We start from the raw sequence: 17,459 nt of genomic DNA, 5'->3' as shown, positions 1-17,459 counted from the left end.
TGGGTCTATGACCAACTCAAAGTGCTAAAGCTGTGAATAATTTCCAATTCTCCAAGCAATCCTAAAACCCTTGGCAAAAACCGGAGACTTTTCAAAGAAACAAGCAAATTCATCAATCTGCGATAATGTTTGATAATCTTTCATTTGCTTTTATATTCCCATAAAATGGTTCGAACCATCAAGCTTATTCAAGAAAGCATTTAAATGATTATAATATTTGTGTTTGTTTCATTTGACTTAGCAAACTCTAAGTCTTGGTTGCCATATTTAGATGAACACTTAATAGCTTTTAATGATTTTGGCTCCATTAAAGTTATAAATTTTAATAACACCCCTTTAAGTACTTGACACCAAATCCACTTGCTTGGAGTTGACTTTAAAAACATTAGCATATTTTCTTTCCAATGTCCCGCAGTGACTTAAGATAATGAATAAATAGGTCCCCACGTTATCATGTTCATTTAATGCTCTTATAAAATCAATGGCCCCATTTAATTAAAAACTTTTTGTTATAACTTTTAATAATTAATCGATATTTAATAACAAAGAATTCTTCACTAATAATTAATACGCTGAACTTGTGCCAATAAATTTATTCCACTTAATCAACTGATGAACTCTAGTAATACCAAGTTTAGGTACACTACCAAAAATAGCAACAGGGCATAATTGACTTACTATAAATAGAAAGTCCCTGAACAAAAGCTCTATTAATGATACCAAATCTCAACTCTGCCGCCAACTTGTTCAGGAGCCCCACTATAATAGAAATCCCGACTTTCCCGAAATGGACACTCTAAATAGTAAGTGTGTCAAACTGATTCAAACAAATAGCAATCCTGAACATCTCTGACCCTCTAGAGTGGGAATATACCTCTGTTTCTACCAACTCAGACTCTCTATCCCTCTGACTGAGTCTATGAGGGTCACTGATAGGCTAATCCTCACTGCAACCCAAGGTGAGCTAAAACGAGGAAATTTCAAGCAAGGATTAACTAATGCAGCAGCGGTAATACACAAGTCAGCAATTAATTGTTGCACAAGCCAGCAATTATAATTCTGTCCGACTAAGTAAACAAGGGGCAGGGATTATAATTCTGGGAGACTAACTTGTAAACAAGTTGCAGGGATAGTAATTACTAAGCAGTGATCAGAATGAAGGGGTGCAACCCTTTCAAAAGATTATTAGCAGAAATGACAGACCAGAAAATCAAGATGAGTTCTTTTTTCAGAATTATTCATAGAATTACTAAGTTGAATTTTAAAATTAAATTTTCATCATTTTAGATAAATTTATATTTGTTATAATGCAGTTGTCGCTCTAATTTGGAATTACTGTTTTAGGGCAAAAATCAGAAATGTTCCAAAAAGGGGACATTATAATTTTTTCTGGATTCCTCTAAAGTTCATGCCAATCTTGCATCAATGCCTCAATCTTGCACCAGCGGATTTCTTTATCATGTAACTGATTCCATGTTGTGTTGCTTCTGTGACTCATGGACTCAAGGTGTTCAATACTGACATTCAATAATTTTACTGGTGTTCTGATCTCTCTTTCTCACTCACACACACACACCTAGGCTCCACCTCGTAGAAGTTAACTGTTAGCCTGATCTTGTTCTCAATTCTTGCATTTTGAGGCTCTATATCGTATGTAGGTTTCAGTGCTGAGGAGTGGAGTACCTGTCTGCTACCATTTCTATCAATTATTGTGAACTAAGTTCCTATATGTGCATGATGAGCGCATCTCACATACTTAAAATTTATTGCCCAATAATGGCCAAACACTCCAGGTATTGTCAGCCTAGATGGGTAATGAATTTCTTAATCATTTATTGTGGAATGGTTATGTGAAAGCAGTACACATGCTAATGCACAATATTTGAAGGAAAATCAATACTATCTCTATTTTAAGAAATTTATTGTGGAATGGTTATGTGAAAGCAGTACACATGCTAATGCACAATATTTGAAGGAAAATCAGTGCTGTTTCTATTTTATTCAAAATTACTGTAGTTATGGTGTCCATGCCCACAAAAGCACAAGATTTTCTTGTATGGTTTTAAATCTGACACTTGCCAACATCAGTTATTCTGCATCATCTGCAATTCTGCAAATATATTAATTGTAAGTCCTTTGCTCACTTGTGACAACTCAGATAATCTCAAATCCAAACTCACGAATCTGCCTCTGTTAGGGTTGGGGTGTTAATTTCTTATAACCAGGTTACAGATTAATTGCACAATAAATTTACAGAATGAAGCTCTATCTGATTTATAACAATTAATACTCTGAGTTAATTAACTGAAACTAATAGCGGAAGCAAAATAACAGAAGACAAACACACATACAATAACACAGATATACCTAGGAAACCCCAATTTGGGGAAAAACCTGCAACTGTTGGATCTTCTATTCAGCCTAACAACAAACTTTCTCTTCCAGAATACAATTGAGTTTGCTACAACAACTTTACATATATAGAGCCTAGCTGCTTTACTTAGGAAGCAAGGAAATAAACTTTCCTTGGTTTCTTTGATTTTAAAATCATATAAAATCACTCTTGCTTTATGCAACCTCACAAACTCATAATTATTCTATTAAAGAATAAAAAAACTAAAGCTGTTGCTAAACATCTAACTCAAGTTGCTTTAAAGCAACTCCTCCTTCCAAGCTACACAAAAAACAAAAATCAACATGGGGAAGGTGAGGGAGTTATTGACCACATGGATATTCTTTTCCTAATCATAGTTACCATAAATATAAAAGGATAAATAAAATATATTGCAACTGTGTTTGTTCATTGATAATAACTTTCATTCATTAGAACTATTACATTTTGATTTTCCTTATGATTGTTCTTTTGTTGCTAAAATGTTTTTCGTCTATTTATTATTTTATTGGCAAAGTTTCACAGTTCTCTTTGTTCTTTAGACGTACTGGTGTTGCCATGTTTTTTATTTCTTGCTATAAATTTAGTACACATTTTGTAGGTGCAATTCCTCACTTCTGATTGACTATAATCAAGAAAATGGAGATCACTGCTATATTTTGATAGATGTTGGAAAGAATTTCAAGGAGCAAGTGTTGCGATGGTTTCTTCACTACAAAATCCCTCAAATAGATGCTGTGAGTGTTTGTCTGTTTTTTATGAACAATTTTCTCTCTTTTAATCTGATTTTTTATGTATATAAGTATATGCAAAATTACTGTTATTCCATTGACAACTTTGGGAGTGGAATTGTAGCATTTATTTGCTCATGTAGCTCCTTGAACCTCAATGATCCAATGGTAGCATTTTATATTTAAATATTGGCATATATGGATCACACTTATGTTGTCTTTGAAGTCTTTTGGAGGCATAAGGGATCAACTAGTTTGCATCATTTATTAAAAGTGGTATCAAGGTCTTGTAGTGTGTTGTTTAACAAGATTCACAAATTTGAGTCCTCAATTCTTTTGTGATGTTTCCTTTCTGTAAGTGAATTTAATAAATAAATCATAATATTAAAATAAGAAAATAAAAATAAAATTAATAATAACTAAATGATAATTAAATGAATGAATAATAAATAAAAGATAAGAAAATAAATAATTATAACACATCTGATAAGGTGATCAACATTATATAAGATCAGGACTATGCATTCTATTATAGAAAGACCAATAACATGGATTGAAAGGTAGAGAATTGAAGACGATTAAAAGAAATTAGAATTGATGCAGTTCTTAGAATACCGACAAAGGAATTATATTCAGTTTTTATTGGAATCAACTGTCATTCTTTGGCAGTCATGATGGTTAATTAGCCCATTCCCAAAAGCCACCATGAGTTTACCTTTGTCGTTGTGGTTGCACGATTTGGTAAATCCCCCACTATAATGTGTGTAGATATAACATTTGAGGCTACCAATAAGCTCACTCTATTTACTTTTGGGGGCAACTAAAAGATCAGTTCTCGAGCTGGGATACAAAAGCTCTATAGTTATCTTACATTCAAGCCTTTGCAAGAGGAAGAGGCTATTTAATTTTCTATATTACACCTTGAGGGAGTGGCATCATGATGTTAATGTTTTGCCTAGAAACAATGATAGACAACCAGTACACAAGACATTTATCCTGGGAACACCCTTTAGCATGAAGGGAAAAATCCAACCACAACAGAAAAATATCTCTTTTATTGATAAGAAATGTTCAAGTACAATTCTTTCACTTGATGCTGTGTATCATTACACTAAGCAATCGCATATATAAATTTAAATGAGAGAGTACATATTACACACGAAGGTCTCTTCAATTTTCAATCACAACACTCTTCATGTTTTCAAATGCACAACTCTTCGCATGACACATCTCTTCATATAATTTTATCTCAAATATTATCATAAATATCTTCTTCATCTATATACACAAGCCACATTTATTATCTCAAGTTCAATATATATAGCAAAATCAGAGGTAAAGATCTCTTTCGTAGCTACAATCTTCAACACTACCACTTAGCAAGAGAGAGATCTTTAGTATGACAGACACACATAGATGCAACCAAAGATGTGAATGAAAAATTCTCATCACATAGATTTTCATTAACACACATTATCTCAACATAACACAATTCATCATAGTAGCATAGAATTAAAGTCATGGAGTCACACACGACTCCCATCATGCCTACTTAGGGGGTGGGATGAGGGCTTTCACCTCATATTTCTCCCTAAGAAGATTGCATTTCCACCATTCTTCAATCCCCACAATAAGATAATGGATTCCAATATGACCAAACAATGAGCTTTAGCAGTTATTGTTAAGGTTGTAGCTTCTGTCGGATCGAATTAACCTAGAGATAATCCCTTTATGGTCATTGGTTAATCATAAATTAGACAAACAATAATATATATCTAATTATATATATGTGTGTGTGTGTGTGTGTGTGTGTGTGTGTTTCCTTGATATCAAAATTGCCCCAATCCTTGCCTTTTTAAACTATGGTTATTTTCAGAATATGCCTCATTTTAAGCATTAAAATGATCACTTTCCCTCAGAGTTTTAAAGAAATTTCTCCCTTCAAATGTCTTTGGTTGTTCCCAACTCCGTTCAGCCTTTTGAATTTTTGAATTCTGATTCTTGAGTCTCAACTTATCAATGGTTAATGAAAGACACTGAAATACGTATTTTCAACCAAATCATTAACCATTAACCCTAAAAAAGGTTAAGGTTGGGGGTCCAAAACACGTGTTTGAGTTTGAAATCTTAACCTCTCCATCAAAAAGAGGTTAAGATAAATTTCCAAAACATGTATTCCAAACCATTAACCTTAACTTCTCGTCCAAAAAGGTTAAGGTTAGAGGCTCAAAACACGTATTTTTGAGACAGTTATTAACCTTTCAGTTGATAAAAGTAAAGAAAATGAAAGGTAGAGACAATAGATATAACTGCAGATGTCAATCATGAAAATCTTTACAAGTATTAGGAAAGAAATCAAATCTTTCGGCATGAGAGGACATGAATCATTTTAACTTATCCAACCTATTATTTTTCCAGTGGAGCCACTGACTTGTTTATCAAGACAATATTTCATTACACCAACGGGATGGATGTTCCTCGAAGACATGTATACACTCAAGAATAATGGAACCATGAACAAGATATGGAATCACAGATAAGGCATGCCAATCTCATGGAATGTTGTAGCTCACATGCCTGGCCGACAAGCTCCCAACGCCTTCATAGTAATATCAAGTATCTACATTGGAATAGATTAAAAAATGTGTGCTAAAGGTCAGATATGTTTGAGAAATTAGTTTAAGTTTAAAATGCCAAAGTCCTTGGTCCCTCATCAAACACCGCATGAGTATTAACGTCCACTCGCATCAAGGAAAGTTATACATCTTTCCAGTTTTGATCAACTCCCAAGCATTGGCATCGATGAGTGGCATCTGTAAACAATTTCGACATTTGTGATCGTTATGGTTCTTTTCAACTTGTAGATATGAACATGCGAAAAACTTAGTGGAGTAGTATGCTGGTCTAAGGAAACTAAGTTATGCAGGTGCAAATCACGAGGTATGTGGTTATTCTCTGCAGTGCCAATTGTGGCGCGAAATCTGCTTCTTTCGCTACTCCAACTACAACCTCTTCTCTGTCTTGGAACCCATGGAGTCTATTATTGGTCTTAGCTCCGCGTCCGTATCATTCAAGAGCCCTGATGCATTTAATGCTTCTTTGGGGATGCTTTTGGTCAATTTGTCTACACTGGCTTTTTCCCAAGGCAATTATAATGGCTTTGTTGCTGGATCGGTTTATTACTCCGTTCCTGCACAGCAAAAGTTGGATGTTTAAGTGATGCGCTCAAGAGATCTCTCTCCCCACAATTGCGGGAAATGCTTGTCAAGACAATACAAGGGACTCAACTCATCTAGACTTGTATCAGTGCAGGCTTACGATAAAAGCTGCACTACTCGTTACAGATCAATTGAAGTAGATCAAGCAGCTGAGCCCAAGTATGAAGCTCGTGATCGGCACGGGAGCTATTTGATCCAAGTTCTTCATCCTCAACTGGACCATGGCCAAGTATGTGAACTGTTTGATAGAATTCCTTCAGAGCACACGAGAATTGTATTAAGAAATGAGCCATCTCAAGGATTAAGCATTCAATACATATAGCCCAATGCGGATTAAAGACAAACTCCAAATGCTTGAGAAGATGAGCAACATTTCACACTCTTAGCCGCGACACCACGAGAAAGGAGGATGGGCTTTGTTTGTAGCCGGTTATCTAAAGTCTCTTTGTATTGACCACACATGAACTGTTTGTCAGAATGTCTCATTGAGAAGCAACTCTGAGATCGATACAAAGATAGCTTGGTCAATGATTTAGAAACACAAATGTATTTGCTTAAGTTTAAATCTTTTTTGGTAACATTCAAGTGCAGTGGATGCCTATGAAGCCTTCGATAGAATGTGTTGTCTCTATGATAGATACAGAAACTATCAAGCAATCATGGATGGTAGACATAATGTCACATGTAACATGCTCTTCCTATATTCTCCATGTACACATGCTATGGGAGATGAACACTCATCGAAACGCCTTAATTAGATTTTTAACAGATATTGAACTTGGGAACATAGCAACGCAATATGTATGGAATGTGTATCATTCAAAGTGTTGCCGTAGTGAACACAATGAGGGTTTTTTTCCAAAATATCAAGGTAACATGTTGTATGTTTGTCAAATTGCCATCTGCAATCTAGTGAAAGGCAATGCATCAGACGCTAGATCTTCTCCCTTGGCACATGATGGAATGGTATGCCACGAATATGTTCAGCACTGTTATGCTTGATTAAAAGCTAATATGCATGTTGAGTATAGAAATGTACAGGTTACATGTGGATTTCCTAATCAAATACCATGATAGACAATGATCCTTATGGAGTGCATGAGTACAATGATTCGAGGAGTTTTTGTGTGCTCTCGATGATGCAGGTCATGGACTGAACTCAAACTGCAAATCACGTCCACATGTTGAATAAAATGCCTGTGGGAAATATGTGAGAAAAATAAGTGGGTCATGGATACTATCTAATAAATGCCCATAGGCACTCAAGTTAAGTGTTTCATTGAGTGGTATCCTCAAAGCTATCATCTCTCAGATGTGGATACAGTTGGTAGTGTACGAACCATGATCTAGCTCTTGCAAATAGTAATGGTCAACACGCGGCTTTCAAAGGCCATACCACTCTGCACCAGTAATAGGAAGGGGAATTGATCTACTATATTTGACCACCTTCAGAGTCAATAGAGCATCAACAAGTGGACATGCTAATGGATCATCGAAATCAGTCTCAAAGGATTGAAAACTCTATAATCTAATATCAATGGGAAGCCAAGATTATAGTATCACTGTCTAGACTACAGTCAGTGCATGACCAGTTGAGGTTATGAATGATTGTTTGTATATCACTACTCAATATGTTTGACTATGGCGAAGATTACAAGAAGAGTCTGCATCAAATAATTCAACAAATCAATGATTCAACCTTCTGAAGACATGTTCCAAACCATACATTTCAATTAGTGATCTTAGTCATTTAGGGTTAATATTTAGTGAGGTTAATTAACCTCTCCTAAATTACGTATTTTGGAGGTAGTTATTAACCACGAAGGAGTAGTTCTTTACCTCCATACCTATATAAGGAGTCATTTTTGGCTTTGTAAAAGGGGAGACTTTTTAGACTTTAGAAAAAGGGAAACACTATGCTAAGATTTTGACTAGAAGATAATATTTGGAAAGTGTGTACAAATTTTGTCTTTGTAATAAAAAATTCCTCTCAAATTCTTGGTGCAAGAAAATAAAGGAACGTGCAATTTGAGTTCTCTTCTTTCAAATCTAAATTGTTAGAAATATTGATTCTCTTTGCAGTGAGCATTTTCATGGTATTGTGCAGATGTTTATGAATCTTTGGATCAACATTGTGCTAGTGATAATTCTCAAGCGTAGATCTTGATTGTTGGAATTAGCAGTTTAAGTTAGTCCAGGAAAGCTTTGAAGTCGTTTGGTGCATTTGTCATCAATGGCTTTCTATTGTTCTTTAAACATTTAATTTCATTTTTATTTGAAAAACTTCAAAATTATATCATACGAGGGAGCTGCCCCTCTAAAAAAAGAGGAAGGCCACATATCAAGGGCCTATCCAACTGTTGTGAACAGTTTGCCACGTACACTCCATTGGGCCATTTTTACAGTGACAAATCTGTTTACCAACAATATGTTATATCTCTATTGTTTAATTAATTATTTGTTTATAAATTATCAAAGAGACATGTCTCTTCTATAGATATTTGTATAACATTCTACTCTACAATTGGAACACACTGATATAATGGCAGTGTTATTACATTTGCAGTAAAAGGATCCACAAAACTCAACATGGTATTAGAGCCGGGTTGCAAATGTAGTTACAAAATCAGATATTAATCGATCCTTAACAAATGTTATCCATCAATAATTGTTTTATGTTAAGATGCGAGCCTTACATGGAGTTATTTACATTGCTAGATTTCTATCAAGGTCATTATAGTGATATGGGATATCGATTAGTTCAAAGATAATACAAATTTGAATTTTGTTAAATAAGGAAAGGAGTAATGAAGAACTCCAGTGTGCACTGCAGTGTAAGTGCTTCAGCTAGAAGAACAAGAGATTAGTTGCTTCTGAATTATCTTAAGAGATTGATGCTGAACTCTTGGAATGTTATTAACAATTCCCATCAAGGAAATGATGCCAATATTGGAGACTAGCAAGTAAAGACGTGTTGTGTAGAAAACAACGATTCATCATCTTAATGCTGCCAATCATCATGTAAGAATGACAATGTTAGAATGGGGTCAGCTTAAGAATAATGATGAACAAATGATCATGGAACCGATAATACTGATTATTTCTAAGGAATATGGTTTCAACGTGTTGAGTTCCCATGTCAACATGTTAGACTATACTCTGTGCTGCCAATCTGCCTGGAGTTAGTTTGTGCTGTTTTGACATGTGAACTATCATCTGAAATCAAATGCTTGGGATGTAATGTTTTCACCAATCCATCAAAGATACTTTAGAAGGAATGTATTCTATATTGTATTTTTAGTAGAGTCAAGAGACATGTCCTAGTTAAGCTCTAGAGTATTTTGATGAGGGCATGATATGCAAACTCTGTCATCTTTGAATTGATTCAATCATCCGTGTTATCGACATGTCCCATAAAAATGATAACCATCGTATCACTTCAAAGTTGGGAATGTTAAAAGTTTAGGAACAAATTTAATAAACCAAAATAATATAAAGAGATTGAATAGCTGTCAGAAGTGGGAAGTTAGTGTCCTATTCAAATCTTATTGAATCATCATTACATAATCCTGCACTAGATCAGTATTGCTGGCCTATTAAGGAAGATTTAGAGAAGTGAAGACAAGGTTGCATGGATTGAAGACCTCGTTGATGTATCTTTCTGTGGGGACATAGCAATGTATTCACATCGGTATTGGAGTATATCGTGAACCATGAGGAAGATTTAGAGGAGTGAAGAATCAAGAGAAGAAGAGAGATGGACTTCATACTATAAGAGAAATAAGAATGATATATACATTGCTACATATAATGGCTTTGGCAGCGTTAGCATCTTGGTATATGCTCTTCTCACCTTGTACACGTGATCACCACTTTCTATGAAGGCTACAATATGTTTTTAACTATGGGAGCTGCCTGTGGGTATGGAAACTTGCCAATGCAATGGAATGGCATATAAACAACTGCGCTAAGAAACTCCTTAAAAACTCTCATCAGTCACCACTATTCATAGTGGCTCTTCCTTCTTGACGCTATAAAACTTGTTGAATATTCCTTATGTGTATAATATTAGTGTATTATGCTTTCAGTTTTTGATGTACATTTAAGCTCCATCCAAGAGATGTTATTAATGTCAATGACTTGAAACAATTCATTCGGGCAAGAGTTTCCATCATCTTTGTGTTGGGTAAAGACCGTGCTTGCTGCCTAGTGATAAAATTGGCGTGGTCATGAGATTGATGGATCTGCAAGAATAAGTTAACGTGAAAATGATGGAGGAGAAATCAATCACAAAGACGTTAATTCCTATTTACATTCCTTACCATTAGTTTAAACAAGGCAAAGGTATCAAATCATTGTAAATCCAGAATTTGGATAAGACAAAGTGAGAAGGTCCAAAGTACAAAACCCATTTCAAAGTGAATGTCCTCACCCCTTGTTAAGGATTAAAACAATTCAAGGGCGAAAGCCATTTCTGTAGATACTGAATACATTTCATTGGGGACACACACTTGGGTGCTAATATTAATTTGAAGTATTTGAATTAATTTACATATACAAGTTATTGTTATTCTTGAGAAAATAATGAAGTTATTTGATGATTGTGATCTAAAGATGGATTCACAGGTGTTATGAATATGTGTGGTGTACCGATAGCTGAGCCCTTTGACTTTGAGTCAAGATGTCAAGGAAATCCTTTTCAAGAGAAAGTAATATGTTGGATGTATATATCATCTTATTCATTGGTGGTTAAATCCAAGCAAAGATATTTAACAGGTTGGAGCAATTATTCATAGTTCTTTGATGGTGATTCACTTTAGGCTCAATCAGTGACAACTATTGGCTTCATCAAGTGAAAATCATAAAGCCAAATTTGTATACATAAAACTAGAATCGTTTCTTTTCGAATTAAATTTATAATGAAAGGGGAACCAAGATAGAAGTACTTACCATCCTCATTTGGGTTGCATCTGCTCACCAGGCTGATGTGAATTTCAGCCAGTATCACTGTGCTAGACTCTTGCCCAATCTCCCTAGTACTACCTGAAAGCTTGGATGAGTTTTCCAAATTACTCAAGGACCCAGAAGCATATTCTCTCTAGACTCTTACATACCCTACCACAACCACTACTACCATGCTTATCTTGGTAAAGCTTCCCTACATCTCTTGTTTCCAAGAACTTCAGATGATTCCAAGAAGAATGATACTAATCACATAGGTACCACCAGAATGGGTGATGGGACAAGTCACTCTCATATCACTCCCATATAGTATATGATAGCATCCACTCTATGTTTTTAGAACATGAAGAAAGTCATAAATGAAAGGGAGGATTGATAGAACATTTTGATAAGAACAATGTGCATAAGAGCGACTGAGGAAAAGATTAATTTGGAGTTGAATTATTCTTTGTGTAAATCTGAAAGTGGAGAAACTAAGCCATACATCTCCTTTTTTTGGGTTTTGAGAATACATTTTAAATGACCTAAGATGGCTATTAGAGTACATAAGAGGTGGTGCACAGTATTGAAGCAACACATAACTTTGGATAGACACGATACTCACTACCAGAAGCCTCGCCATGAATTACTCACAAGATAGAGTATATATTCCAATTGGAATGAGTGGGAATTTTACATTATGGGGGCTGAGGAATAATAAGAAATGTTCCATTCCCACTTGAACCATCTTTAGAAAGGAGATGTTCCATTCTCAAATGTCTATGAACCCTCATGTGTAGATAAGTACTCTTATCTTTGAGTATTACAATATCTACTCATTATAGTCTCTCTCATATTTATAATTCTATACATACTAGAAGAGTTATTTGCCTTGATCTTTTCCTTTATGTTTGAGAATGTTCTTGGAAGAAAAGAAGGCTAGAATTTTACACATGCTTCCTGTTACTGATTTTACACTCAAGTTAAAATTCAGTTCTATATATTGTACAAGTAAAAATAAGGTACATATTTATTACTTTGAGCTCAAAAATCAAACTACTAAATCATATTTCATTCTGAACAACAAAAGAATAGCGTGAATGTCCTTTGTATTATACAATTGAATATTCACAAATTTAAAATGAATGGGAAATGCTGAAAGTAAATCCCCTCACACATTGACCGTGAGAGTAGCCCCTAGTCTACTGATACATGTCTCTATTCTATAAAAATGCATAACATGAAAGGAGAGAATAGAAAAGGAAGGGTCATAGGGCACCAGTCATTGCCTGTAATGACTGGTTGTGTCACATTTGTCCACTCCCGCTTGTTCGCTGCCTCGTACCATGTCCCCTTCAAGCCTCCAAATCCTGCATTTTCAAAAGAAAAAGATGTTAGATCCAATGGATCTAAGCAATGACAAAGTGTCTCACCTCATATAACTATCCATACTCCTATCATCTTACGCATCATCATAAAATAAGAACATACAACAACAATGGAAGAGGCAAACAATCAGATTCAAATATTTTATTATTAATATGTTTGTTTCCTGTGCAGCATCCGATCTCTTATATGTACGCGGATATAACCGTAGGCTCCCATGAGTGTTATTGAGCCCGACGTGCTTATAAAAGATAGGACCTGTGAAGCTAATCTAAATAGTAAGAACAAAAGTATTAAAGGGACACATTCACTTATGAAACCTTATGTTTCTACAGCAGAGATATTTCAGCTAGTTCAATATCCGATAAATAAACATTAAAGGGACATATCATTATGATTTGAAACCTTTTGTTTTGCAGTTAAAACATGCTGCTAGAACAAAGTTTTAAAGCTGAAAGAGAGTACAAGGAAAAGTTGCAGTAGAATTTCAGAAAAAAAATTTATTTTCAGAATCAACAGTACAAGATGCTACATGTACCAGCAAGATTTGATGCTAGAGAAAGGAACAGTAAGATGAAGACAAATTTCAAAAAAACAGTTAGGTTTCACATGAATATCTGAAAGATCCCTGATGGATGCCCTTGCTGATCTGCTGTAGTTTTTAAATTAATAAACTATATTTTCCTGTGATTTCTTTGATGGTCTTTGAGAATAGACAGACGTTGCAGAAGGTTTTGTTTTTGTTTTGTGTTTTTTGATAGTTTTCACAATAGTAATGAATAATGAACAATAAACATGAAAGGAGACTGAAAATAAATAAGAGCATAGAGCCAAATCAGAATTTATAAATCGTACCAGGCAGATTTCTGATTTATAAAGCCAAATAATAAATCCAATGCAGTTCCAAGGAGCTTACATCCAACAATGATGCCAAATTGGATGGTGAATAATGAACATGAATCAATGATACATTTGAGGCTGAATACAAACATTTCCTATATTCCACATGGGGTATACCTGCTACAAATGGCAGCCCTAAGACTGCAAGGATCACGTCCCAGCTGAAAGAATCAATCTGCAACGCTGAAACCATAAATCTGCAACTTGAATCCACAATAAAGAATGGCGTACTCTATCCCTGATAGCAATGCACACTGTTTGAAGAATCCAATGCCAATAACTGTTGAGGGCTATGTCCCAGCCAATCCAGAACCTGGGGTTTGCGTCCCAGATGAAGAATTGCTCTCTCAAAGCCAATTCACAAAAACAAGTTTTTCAATATGCAAAAGATAATAAGAAATTAGGTCTCCATCTCCTTATATCCCCTTCCAACTGTAAATCAAACCCTAAAGGAAAATTACACTTTTCCCTTAAAATAAAATATAATAAAATAACATTTTCCCAATTAAAGTCGTCTATGCTATAGGAAAAACATTACTTTATTAAAATTTCATAGCTGAAGGCACCAAAAAGTCTACAGATAGTAAAAATCATGTATAATAATTCGAGACCTTTCCAACGAGCTATAACACATAGGTGTACTTGATCAACTAAAGCCAAAATTCCCTTATTACTCCAAAATGGTTATATTATTAACTTTATTTTAATTTATTTAATCACCAACTTAGGAAATATTTAAATATATTAAAATATTTCCCAAATGTTCCCAAAAGGCCCAAAATGACCAATCACATATGAATCTGACCTTGTCACCTGTCTGTGACTGATGCCGGACAAGATGGGTCAACTGGCAGTCCATCCCTAAAATCTAGGGATGCTCCTAAAAAGTAGGAGACAACCCCAATCAACCAAAATTGAGTCCCAATGACTCTCCCCTAATGTGTGCACCTCTGAGAGAACTATCACTGAACTGGGAGTTCCTCCTAAAAAAAAGGAATGCCTCCTAAAAAATAGGAGATGCACTCTCCAAAACGTTCGCCGAGGTCTCCAAATGCCTCCTAGACCACTCCTAGTCAATCCCTACAAATTAGGAATCCCTCCTAAATTGTAGGAAACTGTTGTCTACTGCTCCAAACTACTTGGAAAGTTCATGCATGACTCTCAAAGCCCCTGGGTTGGTTCCCTCTATGCTCTACTGGCCTATGGGAACCAGATAATAGACCAAACCTGCTAGAAATGTTGTCACTAAGGAAGGGCAAAAATTGGGGACATGACAATATCTCAGGTTTCCCAAAACCCAGAAGCAATAAGAGAAAACTAGCAAATCAAATTCACATCTTGCTCATGAAAGATCTTTATAGCAACAACATACCTTTATTCATAAAATCATCAAAAAGTTGGTATTATCTATAGAGAAGTACGTTCCTAGCTATGAAGTAGACATAAAAGGAAAATACAGCTCAGATATTTTAAAATATGAGAACCCAGCTAAAGGTTTTGCTTTATTTTTTATAGTTTGATCACAATCTGAAAGCTTTCATGGTTTACGGCTAGCAATAGTAACTACAAAATTCATATAATTGCATATAAAATGTCCACTTTTGATGACTTAAAGTCATTTAACAAACATATATCAATTTAATTTCATTAAAATGTTACTTTAATGGGACATAAACAATATTTATATATCATATTAAAAATATAATACATAAATATCATTTAAAAAGTAACATTTAAATGAGCATTTGATTTAAAAATTAAAAATTACATTGAAACTATATAGTGTATATAGTGACTTCAAGTGAAAAATCAAAAAGTAACTTAACTTAAAATTATAACATAAAGTGATCTATAGTTACTTTACATGAAAATTTAAATGATAAAGTAATTTAAAAGCATAACATAAAGTGAATTTAAGTTATATTTTTCAAAAAGTGAATGTCAAATTGAAAATATAACATGATAACTCTTGATTGACAACTTTGATTATGCTCTAGGTTAGACCAAATCGAAGGGAAAATTGAAAGCCATGACATGAGCAAAACCAAAGGATTAAAAACCAACAAACGCAAACTCAAAAGCAAAGAAAAGGACGAACGCCTCAAAAATCAAGCAAAGGCTCGACAGAAAACAAAATGAAAAAGACTTGACGAAAGTCTTCAGTAAAACAATTTGATATACGAATTGAAGTCAATTGATCGATCAACATTAAAAAATTGGATATCAAATTCAAACTTAGAGATACGCGGAACTAGCTGGAATAAGTTTCGTGCCGTTACCAACATTTTTGTGGTGACAAAATGCAGGACAACAGCTGGTTTTGTCTAGGGAATGTTACTCATTCGTTCTTTGAAACAAAGAGTGAAAAAGAATCTAGTTCTCTAAGTGCCTTTATCCACTCCATTGGGTAATAGAGTCAGGCGACAAAAGAAAACAAAAACTAAACTACGACTCAAAAACCAAAACTATGTACAAGGGGTATGTATTTGATAATTACGGAAAGTAATGTTTTAGCATTAGTGTTCCATCGCTATATGCAAGCCAGAAACTGTTTGCACCCACAATCTGATGAATTGTAAAAGGACCTCGCCAAAGAGAATCAAATTTTCCATGCATTCCTTTTCGTTCTCACCTCTTGTCCTAGAGTAGGACAAGATCACCAATTTGAAATTCACGATACTTGGCCATTTTGTCAAAAAAAACTTTTACTTGTTGCTGATGAGCAACAAGCGTGTGAACTACTTCTTTTCTTTGTTCCTCCAATTGTTGAAGAAACATAATCCTCTTATCCAGTGCATCTGAATAAGTTTCATCTTTGATGGCTCGTACCAACTTGAGAGCGAGAAGCTCTAAAGTTATTGGAATCTCAACATTGATCCCGTATATCAATTGAAAAGGTGACATCCCAATTGCTCGCTTTTGAGTAATCCGATCTGCCCACAAAACATCAAACAAAGCCTTGTGCCAGGTTCGCTGATTTGAATCAATCAACTTCTTCATGATATTTACCAAATTTTTGTTGGTTGATTCCGTTTGACCATTACCTTGTGGATAATAATCAGATGCATGTGCCAAAATAACACCATGATTGAAACAAAATTCAATAACTTCCTCGGAAGAGAAAGTAGTTGCATTATCTGCAACAATCTTATTTGGAACACCAAAACGTGAAATGATGTTCTGCTTCAGAAAGTCACAAATTATCTCAGATGTAGATCCTTTCACCGGAATCGCTTCAACCCACTTGGTGAAATAATCTATCGCTGTTAAGATATGGGTACGACCTTTACTCGAAGGTGGATCAATAGTACCAATAAAATCAATTTCCCATTGTTGAAATGGCTCATCGATCATAACTAGCTTCAATGGAGGGGCAAAAAGTTTCTATTTACGAACAAACTGTTGGCATAATTCACACTTTTTTACCCACTAATAGGCATCTTGAAAAAGCGTGGGCCAATAATATTGTGCTCTCGAAATCTTAGATGTAGTGGCAAGTGCCGAGAAATGTCCACCACATACTTGATTATGAAAGGTGTTAGCCGACTGGATGGTTCCGGCGATGTTTCTGTAGCCGACGGTCCGGCGGTGTTTCTGTAGCCGACGGTCCGGCGGTGTTTTTGTAGCCGACGGTCTGGCGGTAAATAGTTTGTAACGGATAAGATAATTGTGGTCGACAGACTCCTTCGGGAAGGTTCGGCAGTAGTATTTATATCCCGTCCGGGATCATTGTAATTCATCATTCATCTACTATTGTGAATATAATTTTGCTATTCTGCTGTTACTTTCTGTATGCGTTCATTTACTTTACCTGTACGGTAAACATTTGGCGCCGTTGCCTTATGAATCTGGAAGGTGGGAGGCATGAAGATTAATGCCAAATCAGCTTAA

General features: G+C 35.1%; 1 protein-coding gene across 1 annotated transcript in view; it reads left to right on the top strand.

Moving 5' to 3' along the window:
• Positions 1–17,459, top strand: part of LOC149528338 (putative hydrolase C777.06c) — a 124,911-nt gene that overhangs the window by 30,718 nt on the left and 76,734 nt on the right. The window contains exon 2 of the mRNA XM_089811700.1: positions 2,994–3,129. Within this exon, the coding sequence (XP_089667826.1) occupies positions 2,994–3,129 (136 nt within the window). The remainder of the gene's footprint in view (positions 1–2,993; positions 3,130–17,459) is intronic.

This window comes from Cupressus sempervirens, chromosome 11, assembly GCF_028749045.1.
Source record: "Cupressus sempervirens isolate cs-2001-9-10 chromosome 11, ASM2874904v1, whole genome shotgun sequence".
Classification (NCBI taxonomy): Eukaryota; Viridiplantae; Streptophyta; class Pinopsida; order Cupressales; family Cupressaceae; genus Cupressus; species Cupressus sempervirens.
This window is presented reverse-complemented; position numbering and strand designations above follow the sequence as displayed.